Source organism: Indicator indicator, chromosome 25, assembly GCF_027791375.1.
Source record: "Indicator indicator isolate 239-I01 chromosome 25, UM_Iind_1.1, whole genome shotgun sequence".
Lineage (NCBI taxonomy): Eukaryota > Metazoa > Chordata > Aves > Piciformes > Indicatoridae > Indicator > Indicator indicator.
In genome coordinates this window covers 12,318,623-12,334,452 of record NC_072034.1, presented here as the reverse complement: position 1 = coordinate 12,334,452, position 15,830 = coordinate 12,318,623, and the positions used below count along the sequence as shown (strand labels likewise).

At 50.4% G+C, this 15,830-nt stretch overlaps 1 protein-coding gene across 1 annotated transcript; it reads right to left on the bottom strand.

Moving 5' to 3' along the window:
* Positions 1–4,278: 4,278 nt before the first annotated feature.
* NOCT (nocturnin) lies at positions 4,279–13,200 on the bottom strand. Its single transcript, XM_054392309.1, has 3 exons — positions 13,017–13,200; positions 7,383–7,652; positions 4,279–6,363 (listed from the first exon to the last, which is right to left on the bottom strand). Exons 1-3 carry the CDS (start codon positions 13,198–13,200, stop codon positions 5,528–5,530), a joined length of 1,290 nt encoding a protein of 429 aa, XP_054248284.1. The 3' UTR covers positions 4,279–5,527.
* Positions 13,201–15,830: the final 2,630 nt, after the last annotated feature.

Below are 15,830 nucleotides of genomic sequence, written 5' to 3'. Positions count from 1 at the left end.
GTGGGGAACTTTGGAATTCTTCTGGAAAAGATCCTTTTTCATGCTCTGAAGCAGAGAAGCAGATTTTAAGGAATGGACAAAGTGAAGCAGGTAGAAAAGCATGGTGTGGAAGATGGCAGTCCCTTCCACCAGCACGTAACCTAAAGAAGCAAAAGTTCTTACATATGAGCTGTGTGTCTGATTTGGGGTAGAGGAAAAAGACTCCTTGGCAGGAGGAAATGTAGGAGAAGGAAGAGGATTTATGTTGCCAAGAGGTAGGACAGAAAGGCAAGTAGGGGGAAGCTGTGCAGTGGGTTGACTAATTGGGTTGTTTCAGAGGGACTAATTAATGCCCTGGGTAAACAGTGTGGAGGGAGGCAGGTAGAACAAATAAGCTAGAAGAGAGAAAAATAGCAGCATTTTGTCTGTAAGAAGTCCTTTTCTAAATGGCTGTTACTTGATAGTATTTGAGAGATGCTGTGTCTCAGAGCATGAAATGTCTGTCTCTGGAGTTTTTAGCTGAGACCTTTCCAACACCTAATTTAGATACACTGGAAGTCAAATGGGGACAAACTGTCTTCGTGGAAGCAGATAGGATCTCCAGCTGATGACCTCCCCCTCTTAAGTTAGAGCCAAGACTTCATCATGTAATGGCCAAAATGAAAGGAATGAAGGGTGCCCGTCTCCACTGCTGGTGAGGTAGGCACAGCAGTGCTCTGAGGTGCTGCTGGTGGTGCTGCATCTCACTGCAGAGCTGCTGATGGTCCTTTGGCTCTCTCCCCTGGCCACCCGGCGAGCGGCACACACGCTGCTGGCTGCCAGAGGATGTTTTGCAGAAGGGCATCAAGTGCTTGCAGAATCTCTGTATGAGGGGGCACTGTAAGTGTGACATGGGAGGAGCACTTGACCTGGCTTCAAACAATGAAGACCTTTGTCATTAACCTTTCCATGCATGCCTTTGCTAATTTAGCTGCTAGCTAGAAGTAGAAACGGGCTTTTTGTCACAGTCAAGCAGTGATTTCAGCCCATCTGCTTAAGCATAGCTCTGAAAGCAGGACTAGCTTTTGCATCTGAAGCTGGTGACTGAGGTAGAAGAGTCCAGGCTTAGCTCATCCTTGGCAAGTAGTAACTTGTCTAGATATGTTAGTGGAAAGAAACTCCAGTATGAAGTGAGCATGAAGTTATCCAGAAGGCACTGAGACAGGTACAGCCCTGGTATCCCTGATTTTACAGATACAGACACATCCTTGTTTTTCAAATAACTGCTATAGTAAGATGTGTGTAATCCACAGCAAAAAAAAAAAAATCTGTGATTTGAAACTTGGAATAAAGTTCTGAGAATCAAAATTTCTGGGTTATGGCAAAAAAAGTTGAAAGGGCGCTCCCATCCTGGAGACCACTCTTCTTACGTTCTCTTGGACAGAGTCCATCCTGCTTTAGTAAAGGGTTCTGTGCCTTGACACAACTCAGGTGATCCAAGCAAAACATGCTGCAGGGAAGCCTGAGCTCTTGGGATGCTCTGCTAATTGATTTCCTCAACTTCTCAGGGCTTTGGAGACTTATATCTGAGCTGATCAAGGATCAGTGAGCCAGGGGCAGTGAAGAGTTGATGAGAAAGCAAAGAGGTGCCTGAAGCCTCAGTTTTTACTCACTGTGACAGTTGTGGCAGAGATCTCAGTTATGTGTGAAGATTGTCACAGCCAGAGCAAGCTAATTTCAATTTTTGCCTTGCAGAGAGTTCAGAGAGCAGGTACAAAGCTTATTAAATGAAGAAGATGCAAGTGACACTATCTACTTGTCATCTAATTGTTCTCCAAGAGAGAGAGTGTTTTAACAAGCTTGCAACAGCTTCTGCCTTTCAGTAAGTAAGTGGGTCATTTCTTCCTTCAGCTAGCTTGGGGCTGAGGGAAAACTCTCCTACAGCTTGTGTTCAAGGAATCTGTTGAGCCTTTTTTAGTCTTGGTGTGCTTATGAGGCAGACAGCCACAAGAAGAGCTTTGAAGGCATTCTTACTGTAAAAGTCACAGTGCTACACAGGGGAAAAAAATTAAATCTTCCTGCTTCTTCCTATGAAAAGTATTTGATGTACTGATATTTATAGCAGGCTAAAGCATTTCAGTGCTGCAGGGTGGCCTCTTGCTGAATAAAACAAAGCAAGAGCAGTATTTCACTGAAGTTTTCCAAAGCAGTTTGTCTGCAAAATATGTATTTATAGCAAGCACTGGACTAAAAAAGCTGAAGCTTCCTTGAGAAGTTACCAGCTAATTCTTGCATCTTGTCCACCTGTTGCCCAAATACAGCAGAAATAGTTCATTCTTGTGCTACAGCAGGGATGTGTGGTTTTCTGAGGATGGCATTATTAAGAACTGCCATGTGATGAGAAGAAGTCCCCAGACTTCTAACAGCTCTCCCACCCTCCCCTGGCCTTCAAAATTACCCTTTAAGGACATGAAGCAGTGAACATCCACTGTCACATGGCCAGGGTGAATGAAATAAGAATCCCAGCCCTTTATGCTTCAGAGGAGCTTTGCAGTGATGGTAAAACCATCCACATCTTGCCATTTCCCTGCAGTTTGGTTTCTTCGGTGGGGGAGTTAGCATTGAAAGCAAGGATCTGAGTAAAATGGTATAAGCACTGCCCAGACCCCAAGTGTCATCACCCTGTGAAAATGCCAGTGGGAGTTTTGTAGCTGCAATAGTTTTCCTCCTGCTGGTAAGCAAAGTCTGATATGATCAGTGTGATGGCTCTGTGCCCTGGCAGCCCTGAAACAGGACCACGTTGATGGACACCCTTGGCTGTCCTTAGGAAAATGGAGTTACTTATGCAAAAGTAAAATGGAAATTCAAGTCTTTCTTTGGTGGTTTGCTTTTGTTTGTTTGGTTGGTTGATTTTCTTTTGTTGGTTTGGGTTTTGTGTGTGTGTGTTTTTCCAAACACAGATCTGAGTACAGTGTCATCTTTACTCTCAGGTCACAGCTTTCTACCATTAAGTGTAGCTTTTCCTAGAAACTGCCAAAGGGGTCCGAGTGGAAACCCCAGCTTCTGGTGTGACTTTGTGTGGTAGGTGAGCAAGGATTTAGCTTACTAAAGGTACCATCTTACAGGTCAACATTGTGGTGTTGCTTTTAGAAGTGTTTATCTACAGATACCTCTATTAATGAGCAATTGTATTATTTCTTGCAAAGACCATTGGAGGGAACATCCTAAGAAATGGAAGAGAATCCTAAAGGAGCAGCACTGCATCTCACCTCCTCACAATTGAGGGCAGCCAGCACCGTGAAAAGGAAGCTGTCTCCACCTAGCTGGTATGCAATGCTTACAGCAGGGATGCTCAGAGGTCTGCCTTTATGTGGGACATTAAGACTGTCTCAGTTCTGGCTCAGAATCTTCCTCCAGGGGAGCCACCCCTTCTGGCTTCCAGGGCCACAAGAAAGATTTGCCCTTAAGGAGGCCCTGGCTGATACTAGTTGATTCACCAAGAAGGCTGGTGTCCTTGGTCCTAAAATGCTTTGTCTGAGGAATTTCAAATCTACCCTTGTTGGAGGAGTCCTGAATCCCAATCTGGTTAGAGGGGCCTGAGCAGCACTGCTTGGAAGCAAGATCACTAACATCATCCTGCAAGGGTCAGGAACACAAGCAGAGCATGTTAGGGAAGTGCAACACAGCACTGCATTCATGCACTTGAAAGGGAGTGTGTTTGTGTGGGAATCTGGGACTTCCAGCTGCAGGTCCTGTATTTTACATACCAGCCACACGAGTACAATGATTTATGGGCTGTGTAAAGCACATACCTGTGGTGTTTCTTGCTCTTCAAATGACCTTTCAAAGGAAGTGGCACACACTGCCTGCTGTGAAGTGCCTGCTCTGCCCAGCGTGCTTAGCAGACCTCAAGGGCAATGCTTGCACCCTGCACTGCAGTACTGCACAGGTTTGTAGCTCCACACAACTGCTGGAAAGAGAAATATTTACAGTAATAGAGTCTAGGCATCATCTTCAGCTAGGGGGGAGAGAGCAGTGACTCCTTCACAGATTTGCTGTGGCACGTGGGCATTTCAAGTCTGAGAAAGCACTTGTGGGGAAAGCAAAGCAGCTGTGCCAACTTGGAAGATCAGAACTGCAGGGCTCAGGGACAGAGGTCTGGAATATGAGTAGCATCAACACTAACTTGAAGCTCAAACAGTCCCTACTTGAGATAGATTCTCCTATTTAGGGAAAGGCAAGAGATGACAGGAGAAACATGACATTTTTTTCCAAAGACTTTTATTAATAAACACCTGGAACATTTAAGAGTTACTCCAGGCCCTATTATCCATGGAAGTACTGCTTTACTTGCCCTGCCTCATCTTTCCCAGCTAGTTAAATGTCATTCCAACTTCCAGCTCCTCTCTTCCTACGTCAATTTCCAGCAGAGTGGCATGTTTACAATCCATGTGTGCAATACCTGTGCTGTTCCAATGAGCACCATTCCATGCACTACAGTTCCTACACTAACACAGCTCTGCTGTAGCCTAAGCACTTTGCCAGAGCTCCCCTGAGCCATGGAAAGAGGCTCTTGAATGCATTTTGTATGATTTCAAGTCAGATGCAGGATCACCAACTTCTCTCAATAAATAAATTTTATCTTCTTGCAGGTTCCAGTGTAGCTTTAGGTTTTGAAGATAAATAAAAGAAAGTATTTCAACATGAGGATTGGCCCTTTACTGAAACAGCAAGATTGACAAGACTACAAATTTAAACCATTTAGAAAAATAATCCTTGAAGCAGAGAAGGAAATGCTCCCTGGATAGGTGAGTCCTCTGGAGGGAAGCAGAGAAGAGGCAAAGGTAATTGTCACTGTGTGTATACCTACAGGCCACAGGTGTGTAATGGACACATGCACCTTCACCTGGAGAAGTGAGGAGGTTACTGTATGATGTAGTTTATCTCTGCTTCCTCACCTGCTCTTACTGCAGGGGTCCTTCCTCACACTGTGCTATTACCTATTCACTTTTAGTGAAATCCTCTTACCAAGTCACATAAAAAGGAGAAGACAACATTAATATGAGCTTAGATTTGTTCATGTCTGAACTGCATTACTGCAACAGAAAAAAAAAAAAGACCGAAGAGGATCTCACTGAGTAGTGGGGCCTCGTTCCCTTTGGTACTTGCATAAGCTTAACATGAAATAAATAAAATTAGCATGCTGTTAGGGCAAGTTGTTTTACAAACACAGGTGTTTGGATTTAAATACTAAGGCCTCCACATTCATTAGAGGATTAAATCCTTAAACACAGGGGTTAGTGAAAGGATAAAGCTCATTTTCCTTCCATTTTTCAAGCCCTGACAAGGCAAAACCACCACCAGGAGAACACCGACTCCTTTCTTCCTCTCTTGGAGGCTCCAGGATAACAAGTGCCGAAGGACAAGAGTAACTCCAAACAAGTGCCTGAAATAATGTCTAACCAAAGGCATTTCCTCATCCTCCAGGAGCTTCCAGCTTCAAAAGTTCTCTCTGAAATAAAATAGTGGTGAGTTAAGACACGGCAATACCAGGTGGCATTCCAACACCTTACAGCAGTCTGTCGGGGTCTTGATTAAAACTAAAGTCACACACCAAAGACAGGTGATCAGAAGGGTAATTGAATGAAGGGAGCCTGTTGGGCCCAATTTGCTCTTCAGTCAGCAAGCCCAGGGCTGAGTTCACGTTCAAGGCATGCTGGGAATACCAGATGTAATCCAGCGTGTGCCGGCACTCTCCGGAGGGCCGGATCTTCCAGGTGGTGTACGGGGGCTCCGACTGCCCGTCGGGGCTCAGCAGCTTGTATGCACTGTTTAAGTTGAGGCTGGAGTTGGAAAACTCTCTGTAGACCTCCTCAGTTGGCTCTGCGTTGAAGTCTCCGCAGACGATCAGAGGGATCTTCGCCCCTTGGGTAATGCTCTTCAGGTTCTGGAGAAGATCACAGCCTTGTGCAGACCGAAACCTCTCCCAGCCCGTACGGGCTTTCAGGTGAGTGACAGCAATGCAGAAGAGCCTTCCCGTTTCGTTGCACTTCAGCGTCTGGGCTATGGCCACCTGGTTGGTCTTCAGCTTCATGGCGGTCAGGCGGATGTTGGCGCTGTTGACGAGCTGGAAGCGCTCCTTGACGAAGAACAAGGCGCAGCCGTCCGGGCCGTTGTTCTGCTCCACGTCGAGGCACGGGGACCAGGGCTTTGGGAAGAAAGTGCACTGGTAGCCCAGTCGGCTGAGGAGTGGCTCAAAGGTGTCAAAGTAGTGGTCAACTTCTTGCAGGCACAAGATGTCAGGCTTGTATGCAAGGATTTCCTCCAGGATGAGGCATTTCCTCTCTTCCCATTTCAGAGCTTCCATGGGGCACTGAACAAAGTTGTCTTTGCCTTCTCCCAGAGCTGAAATTAGCAGGAAGGGGGAGGAAAAAAAAAAGATAAAGTTATGGAGGGCTAGAACAGGGTCTTCCTCTGGGTTTGGCAGAGGTCACAGGCAAAGGCTCTGCTCTCGGGAGCCAGCTGCCACCCTGCAGCAGCTGCTTGCATCCCCCCCTGGAGAGCAGGCAGTCACAGTGCCAGAGGTTGTGATTGGATGCAGTGTGAGTTTACATCAGTTAATGTGCAGGTGATGGGTTTTTCAGGAGTAGCTGCTCTCTCTAAGGCTGCCAGGCTTGCCTGTGGGTGTCAGAACCTCTTCTCTAAAGACTGAAGCCTCACCAAAGCCAGTTCCATTACAACTACAAGGTAGATAAAAGATTTCTTCCCCCTCCTCCCAAAAGTCACTACACTGTGACAAGCACTTCCACATGCAGCTGCCACACCTTAAGCCTAAGGAAAAGTGCAGTGGGATAGGAGTGACTTTGATGCAGAATGTTAAGGCAGGCCCTGCATGGGGATTTCCCACCCTGAAAGACTTTAAGGTGAGGCTATTGTGTAATTTACAGCCTTGATATTAGAGGTCTGAGAAAAAAAAAATGGGTTCAAATGATTTTGAAAGATTAAGAATTCCTGTAAGAGATCTGAATCCCTGAATGGTTCACTGACAAGCTCATTAGAAAATGGTAGGGAAGCTTTACAAAGAATAAAACTCAGGGAAAGATGAGTTGTTTCTGGAGGTTAACATCTATCTAGAAATTGTCACAGCTTTCTCAGTATAACATGTTCAGTCAGGACAGGCATTCAGAGCTACCCTGGGCATTACACTTGTAAGGGGAGACCTTTCCTTTCCTATAGAACAGAAGGCAAGCCACTGCTTGTGCTGAAAATCTCCCCCTCAGTCAGTTCTGTCTCATGTAATTCACCTCTCCCTTTGCTCTGCCAGTCCCTGGCATGTGTCATTACCTAGGCACACCTGCATTTAAAGGTCTTCACTGCTGGGTTTGATCTCAAAGTCACACCTTGAGCTTAGAGGCAGCTCCTACCTTGGGCAAGGATGTTCCACTGCATGACCCGAATGGGGCGGTGGTTACTGGCAGTGTTTTTCCGCAGGTTCACAAAGCTCCTCTGGAAGCGGGGGGGCCGTTTCTGCAGCACCATCTGGCATTCCTCTAGCAAATCCTTGGGGTCTATAGGATCCAGCTGTGCCGAGTCTGGCTGCTCCAGGCAGTCCTGGTGCTGGGACACGGTGCCGCTGCTCAGCGTCTTGGCGAGTGCGCTGTAGAGCCGGCTGGTGCTGTTTCCCATGGAACACACTGGGAAGGAAACAAAGGGGATTAGAGATGTCCACCATGACTCTTCTCACCACTTAGATGCCTTACAGAGAACTTTGTTATAGTGCCAGCAACTCATGGTTTGTACTGCAGCTGAACCTGAGATAGAGAAGGATGCAGAGAGGGTTAGTTCTGTCCACAGTCTCAGAGAGTTTTGTTATCAGGGGCTGCAGCATGCAAATGGTCTGGCTTAAGGTGTTGGGCACGTGTCTCTGAGGGAAGAAAAGAGTCTTTCATCCAGCATAGCAGGGCTCAGATGAACTTCTCCATGTGTTGTAGGAAACAGAATAGAACATACTTTTTCCCTCCTCATGGAGGAGAGAGTCCAGCAAGTGGACAAATACTTCCTGCTCCTTATTTCATGTGCAACATTTGTCACTGGGTGGAGATGGCAGTCTGCATGGCCCACTACCCTGAGACTATTTGGGATGCCTCTGGGCTTCCTGCCTGCAGAGCAGCAAGCAACGGGGACTCATTCCCTCATGTTAATATTTCCTGGGAATCTCTAACCACAGCTTCATTTGCCCCAAAACAGCTGAAACCTTTTCATGAGCAGAGTGATCAGATGCGTCTGCTGGCTTATATTTCAGGATGTGGAGAACAGGGTGTCTCCAGCTCCCATTCATGCCCCTATGCTCATTCCCCTCACCATCCTTTCTCCCTTCAGCCTCTTGCTCCTTCATGCTGTGCCTCAGTTTGGCAGCTTCCTGCACACCCTGTGGTCTTGCAGTTCCAGGACCCAGTGACCTCCTCCTCCTTTGGCCATCTTAAGCACATCCTGCAAAGAAGCAGCTGTCCCCCACCTCTCCCTGTTAATGCCTGCTAGCAGACAGCTCCCAAGGCTGAGGGCTTTATAGCCTTGTGCTGTAAAATATCTCCTCCTCATACTTCATCAGAGCACAGCCAGTAAATGCAATGCCCCACAGCTTGCTTACTGCAAACACACAGGAGACCAGTAGTATTAAGGGATGGGCTTCAGGGAGCTGTGGAAGTTTGCACAGAGCTCAGGACATTGAGGGTGAGGGTTTTGCTCTGAAGCGTCACCCCAACAGGTAGGGGTAGTTGAAAGGAAGCTGTGCTGGCGTTTTTCCACACTTGGAGCTCTGCCTGTCCAACATGCCTGGACAGTTGGTTTTCCTTCAAACACCAGCAGGAAAAGCACTGCTCACACCACAGCAACCTGCTCAAGAGGCAGTGCTGGCAGAGTTTTGTTGCTGTCTCAGCTGACTCTGAGTGTGTTTTGCAAAGGTGATCATGAGGAAAAGAACTTGGTGCTGCATTACTGTTGGCCCACAGCAGTTTGTGAGTTTATTTGCATCTTTGAGTTACTTAAACCCAGGAGAGACTTGATTATCTCACGCTCACATCTTGTGCCAGCTCTGGGGTGCCACCCACCATACTTCCAGGTTCAGCCTTTGCTAGCCTGAGTTACAGCATTACCAATTGTAAGAGCTGGTGACAGACCTGGCTTGAGGGGAAGTTATAACTGTTCAGTAAACAGAGGGAGTAAAAGAGAAGAGAAAGGACCCTGCAGCAGTAGCCTCATGTTCTTGTCTTTAGGAAAACAGGTCCTTCTAAAGACACTGAAAAGTACTTGCATCAATGTGTTTTGCATGTGTAAGCCAGTGGAACAGTGCCTCTGAACAGTTCTAAGTCATAAACTAGGGATTTAAATTGGAAGTAGGTTGCCTCTCTTTACCTCCATCCCCTCCTTGTACCAGGAGTTCCTTGAACTGAGATGTGATCTGGGGCTCACAATGTTTTTCTAGGGGAACTGTGTTTAGGGGATGAAGTTTCTGCAGTGTGTCTCAAGTTTACAATTCTTGTCAAGAAGCCAAGTACAGCTGAAGTAGAAGAAATGCCATTTCACAGTGAGGGAAGCAGGCTCAGATATGAAATCCCTAAGCAATGAGGGGATGTGGAGTAGGAACAAAAGTGTGCCCTGTACTGGTTACAGAAGGGTCCTGCTTACACACTACCAGAGCTGCCAGGCAGCCATGCAGAAACCCAAAGAAATCAATAGAGCTTTTAGTGAAATCTCCACAGGGAGCTCCTCACCTATTTTGGGGGTAAGTACAACCTGCTGCAACTGGAGAGAAGTACATAGTGGTTTCTGCTCCCTCAGGGGTGCCATCAGCAGCTGAGTACAGCCATGAGCCCTGTGCCCTGCACAGCCCTGCCCTTCCCATCTGGCACAACATTAGCCATGTGGTGGGAAGCCTGTGGAGATGCAGTGCCTTGGGCACAGCCCCTGCCATGGGTGAACGTGGCTTGTGCAGGGCGTTCCAAAGGAGTAACAGGGAGTTGTTTTGCTCCAAGCAGCCACTAGCAAGAGTAGGCTGTTCATAGCTTGACCTCAGTCAGAGGATGTTGAAAGGGAAAAGCTTGGTGTAATGTGTCTGAGGCCAGAAGTCTAGCTCTAGCTCTAAGTCTAGTCTAGCAAGCTCTGAGCAGCTTACATCTGTTAGGCAGGATTGAGGTCTAAGTTCAGTCATGCCCCTGGCAAGCTGCAAACAAAGCCAGAGTATTGTCTAAATCTCATCATCCATGGGGTATCCAGCCCTGAGATAAGCATAGCCTAACTTGCACAGGGTGGGCTACAGCACTTATCTGACAGCTTTTAAAGTCAGTAATATCTCAGGAAGGAAAAAACTTCTGCCTTCTTCTGAGAGCCCAGGAAAGGTTCAGTGAAAACAGGGCCTGGGCTGCAAACTAAACACTTCCAGGCACATTGCAGGTGGCTTGGGAGTCCTTGGCTGAAGGGGCACTCCTGCAAGAGGACTCTAGCTTAAGATGACTGATGAACTGCAGAAGTTTTGTCCCCAAAGTGCTGAAAGCATCACAGCATGGGCTGAACTGTTCTGCAGAACAGGGGCCAGAGCAGCAACCTGACCATTAAAACCCTAAATACAAACCCCATTTGCTATTTTTGCAATGCTTAACATGCTCATGGCAGTGAGACAAGTAGAAGATGTCACCATTCTGACACCTTTAAAGTCCAGGTTAAGTGACCTGTAACTTTCTGGGATGTCTGCTGCTGGCACTGTGACACCATGGTGCTGGTACATGCAAAGGAACAAGTGGACTCCTGAGCTTGTACTTTAGTAGTGGGTGGGTGAACATGGAAGCCATTCTCTTGGTGCAGGGTTGCAATAGAGAACACCAGCTCAGCAATTATGATTCAAGGTGCTTCAAATAAAAGAAGCCTTCCTCTCAACAAGGGTGGTGCCTCAGCACAGTAAGGGCAGGGGAAGAAATTCAACTGTTCATTAAACTTTGAACTGGGTGCAAAACTCAAGGTTTCTGCTGTCACTTAGCAAGAGCACAGAACAGATGAACATCCAGGATCTCAGGCAATGAGCAGTCATGGACTTTATTTCAAAGATGAGGGTTGCAGCATGCAGACAGACCAGGAGGTTGCAAAGGGCAATCAGAGCCAGGGCCCATACCTTTTGGGTAAGGTGAACAACATTCTGGTTTCCTTTCATCTCCTACTTCCCAGCACTGCTTTTGGTTGAAGAGCCCCCACCTTGTGCACTGCAGAGATTTCACTGCCAGGTGAACAGCTCCACCACACCTGCAGCCTACTGTGCAGTTACATCAGCCTCTACTGCTGAGGAGGCCACCAGTAGCCTCAGATGCCCTCCCTGCAACCCCACATGCAGAGGAAACTTGGCCAACACCATCCCCATGTGACAAATTCTAGGCCACAGGGTATCATAATACATGTACAGCCTTGTTTGGGCCAGCTATGGATTGCAGTCCTAGGCTGCCCACGCTGCAAAGTTCAAGCCCTGATTTTGGCACCTGGGCCAGTCATACACAGGGGAGTCAGGTCCCTCATAGGGGGATTCAGAGAGCTTGTGACAGCAGGGGCAGTGCTGCCTAGTCAACAGACAACACCAGAAAGAGAACCTCAGATCCTGCTCTGAGTAACAGAATAATCAGCAACTGGCACAAGCTCTGGGAACCCTTTTTCTCATGAGTGCTCTAATCATGAGCTCGGCTCTGCCAGCTTGCAGGCACATATGCTCCTCTTCCCTGTAGCCCCATGAAGCTTTACTCCTGCCATTTGGTATCTTGGCCTGGCTTCAACAGGAGGAATGGAAGCACCTGCTCCAGCCTGGCTTGTAGACCTCTTTTGTAACAGCACCAACCCCAGCTAATAACAGTAGGGAACGGTGGGTCTCCTGCACACCAGGTAATACAGCCTCGGGGATTGCAGGAAGGGTGTGAGACATCACCTCTCCCACCAGCAGCAGCCTGGGACAAAGGTGGCTGCTGCCCCAGCTTTCACCAGGAGCTCCTCTGGGTGTGCTCTTTTGGCCACAGTAAGAAGCAAGCTGCTTGTCCAGAGATGCAGCTGAAAGCTGAAGCTAACTGCAGAGGCCCAGTGGGGAGATCACCACTCCACTGAGCCTCACCAGAGATCAACAAGCAGAGGGGAAGGAGCACAGTGCATGCTGAGGTGCTGTCCTCACATGGACTCCACATGCAACCAAGGACGTGGGCTTCTGAGTGCTTTCCAAGTCTCAATTTGGGAACGTGGAACAGGGTGTAATCATTTAACAGTGCAGGCAAGTAGGAACCTGATCGCTTCACACTGCCGCTGCTGCCTGCTCAGGGCAGCCTGGGCTTTTCCCACAGTCTCCATCAGAGAATACTGTGAAACAAGTACCTCCTACACCAAGTGCAAACTGGGAGAGAGGAGAACAAGGAACCATTCTGGCACTGGGGTAAAGATCTTGACCCATCTGGACAAGTTACTCCACAGAACGGCCAGGTTAGGAAAGGATAGCTGGAGAACATCTAGGCCAACCTACAGCTGCTATAGAGCAGGTTGCCAAGTTCGTGCTCACTGCTCCTTATTCCCGCTTAGCCTTCTCCAGGCTATGCGGTCCCAGGTCTCTCAGCCTTTCCTCATCAGAGAGATGCTCCAGTCCCCTCAGCACCTCTGCAGTCCTAATCCCCGCAAGCACTTGGGTCCCTTCCGAGCAGCCACCTTGCGCTTGTGCGCAGAGTGCGCCTGTCGCCCAGCCGCCGCTGCCACCCTTCCGGAGCACCGGCGGGCCGACGGCAGCGCCTGTTCGCCGCCGCCGGCTGTCCCCAACTCACGCTCCACGCACAGGAGCCGCGCCACGAAGCGGAAGAGCCGGGTCGACTTTTGGGGAACCGCATGGCCACACACGGGGCCCCAGGGCGAGCCGGGCATCCGAACCCCCAGCTTCCCGTTCCGACTGTGACAGCCCGGCTTCAGCGGCCTGGTGAACCGGAACGGGCCGCCAGCCCCGGAGCCTCTCGGCTCCAACCCGGCCTGCAGCGGCCCCGCACCTCCCTGATACCCACCTGTGCGGGGCAGTGCCCCCGGGGCGGGCGGGCCTCCCGGCGCTGCTGCCCGCAGGGCGGCTGGGCCGAGTGGCGGTAGGGAGCAGCGGGGCCGCGGCGGTAGGAGGGAGGCCGAAGCAGCGGCGGGGGCGCAGCAGAGTGCGGGCAGCGCCGAGCAGAGGCAGCGTACGGGGCTCTGGTACATGCTCCTGGTGGGGCGGGCGGTGCAAAGCGGAACAAGACGGAACGAGTCCAGCCGCGGCTCCTGCGCCCGCCCCGCGGCGGCGCTTATAGAGGCGGTGGCGCTCTGCGCGCTCCCAACATCCGGCACCTACCACCCGCGCCCTGGAGAGGGGATCGGTGGGGCGAAACACGGAGACCGACACGAAGCGAGCGCCGCTGCCCACACGCAGTCTGCACGCGGGAACCGGCGTCTCCCGCCGCCTCTCTGTGCCTCCCACTGCCCCAGGGGAAGGTGCTGCACCAGGGGGGGGCCGCGCATTCGACCACGTCCCCCTCCACCAGAGTGGTCTCGCCTGGCGGAGGTTCTCCGCTGATGACGTTAGCAAAAGGAACGCTGTGTGCCCACGGGCGTCACGTCGCGGGGGTTGTGTCGCCGTGACCTCATTGCCTTTCCCCGCCACGCCGGCTGCCCCCCGGCCTCGTTAGGGACCGGGCGGCAGCGCGGGGCCAGGCTCTCGGGGTCACGCAAACTGCCGTCTCAGGCAAGAGCTGGGGCTGCGCCGCCCGTAGCACCCCGTGCTCCCGGAGCAGCGGGGAGGGAGAGCAGGGCGTGCACCTCATGGCTGACCCACGCGTGGAAGCCTGCGAGGCGCCCGCTGTGATGGGGGAGATGGTGGAGCGACACCGTGTAACGGGAGTCTTGTCTCCGGAGCGGAGAGTTGTGGGGGCGGGGGTGTGCGTGTGTGTGTGGGGTGTGTGTCCTGAGGTGGGTGCCCGCTCCCCGTGCCCTCCTGGGCTCGCGTGGGGCAGCAGACGGCTTCAGCTGAAACCCAGGCAGCGGCTGAGGAGAGCGGGCTGGGCGTGCACTCTCCGTGTGAAAGTGTCACTTTCCCCTGAAAGGTTGCGTACTTGGTCTGTCCGACAAAGCGGAGGTCGCTCGTGGGAGCTGACACCTTCTGCGAGAGATGCTGCTGCGGGAGCCAGGCCAGCAGTTGGACTCAGCTCTGCTTAAAACCTGCCCTGCCCAGCCTTTCCCTTCCCACGAGGGTCAAGGAAGGCACTCCCTGGTTTGGGGATTTCCACAGTGCTGCCAGGGTGGCTTTTTCCAGCTCGCCGCCTGCCTGGCTCGGGGTGGTTACAGCCAGCCTCTGGAAGAGTGAGGCAAGAGAGGAGCCTCCTCGGCATAGGAGAAGCACTGCCTGAGCTCCACCGCGGAGCACAAGTTTCAGAGAGGGTCTCAACTTTGCTCTGTTTCTTTGTGCCGTCAGGGTGAATTACTTACAGGCTGCCTCATGTGTGATGTGCAACCTCTGTCAGCAAAGGAGGTTTCACAACCCCTCAGAGGTCCCAGGAAGCTGTGGCTGCTTTTGTTGTTGGGCATAGCTCGGGGCACATGAAAAAGGGAGTTTTTGTGTCTGTGGGGACTGAACTGGCCCTCTGGGACTGGAAATGAATGCCAGGTGTCATCAGGAGAGTGGCACTCCTCTTTTCTGGCAGGTTGGTGCTCTGATGCGATGAGAGCTCTGACTTTCTAGAACAGTGTAGGTGCTTATCCTTTCCTAAGAGCGACAGCTGACCCTGTGCTCCCCAGTGTGAGGAGGGGATTACATCTTGGCTGCAATTTCAAATGTGAGTCCTGGACCTAGGTGCTTAAACATGCACCTGCCCATGAGTGGTCTCACCTACCCCTCCCTAAGCAAAATGTTTGGTACTCTGATGATGAAATTATTTTACCTAAAGAGTGAGAAAGTTAATTAATGTTTTAAGGTAGCTAATTAGTACCCTGCTAACTGGTAAAATTAACTGGTTAACCCTGTAAAATGAAGCAGTTGTGCTGCCCTCAACAGGGACCTGCCAGCACTGGGAGCACAGGGGAGAGCAGAAGGGAAGGGCTTTTAGACACACTGGCCACTCCTTGCAGATGTCTTAGCTCTGAATTACAGCAACTCTGCTTTCAGTCTGCATGGTGGAGGCAGAGGCTTCCATGCAAAACTGAGCTCTTCTTCCTCCTTAACCAGACTCACTGTCTGACTGGGCCTATGTGGCTCTCAAGTCTGGGCACCCTTATCTCTTGTGGCTAAGAGTTTATTTCCATGCCTGTTGTGCATGACAATCTGTAACCAGCTTTTTTGCAACCCTTCCTGGAAGAGCAGAGACATCTGGAGAGAAAGCATGGTTGGTGATTCAAGTAACCCATGAAGTAGCTGCTATTTCTGGCAGGATCTGGCAAAGAAAATATCCAACAGCAGGGGCCTCAGGGACAGGTAACCCAGGTTTTGTTGCATTATCTGCCACAACACTGCTGACAGACAACAGACTTGTGGAGCTGCTGGCTAACTTTCTAGCCCTGCTCAGGAGGCAAGTCAGCTGGGCCCACCTCAGAGCAATGTGGTCTCAGCTTCTGTCCGTCAGTTGTTGACATTCTGGTGCATCTTAGCCTGGTGGCTTTTCATGCAGTGCCTCCTGCCCCATGAGAAAAGCCTTTGCCTCCAGAGCTGGCTGCTTGTTTGCCCTGCTGCTGCTCCCCAGCTCCTGCTCCAGCAGGTTTCGTGGGGCTGCTCCCAGCACAGAGAGCTCAGCAGTTGTTAAGTAACTGATGGCTGGGAGGGATGATGTGTTCATTATTCAGCTTATTGCTCTGATGACTCAAGT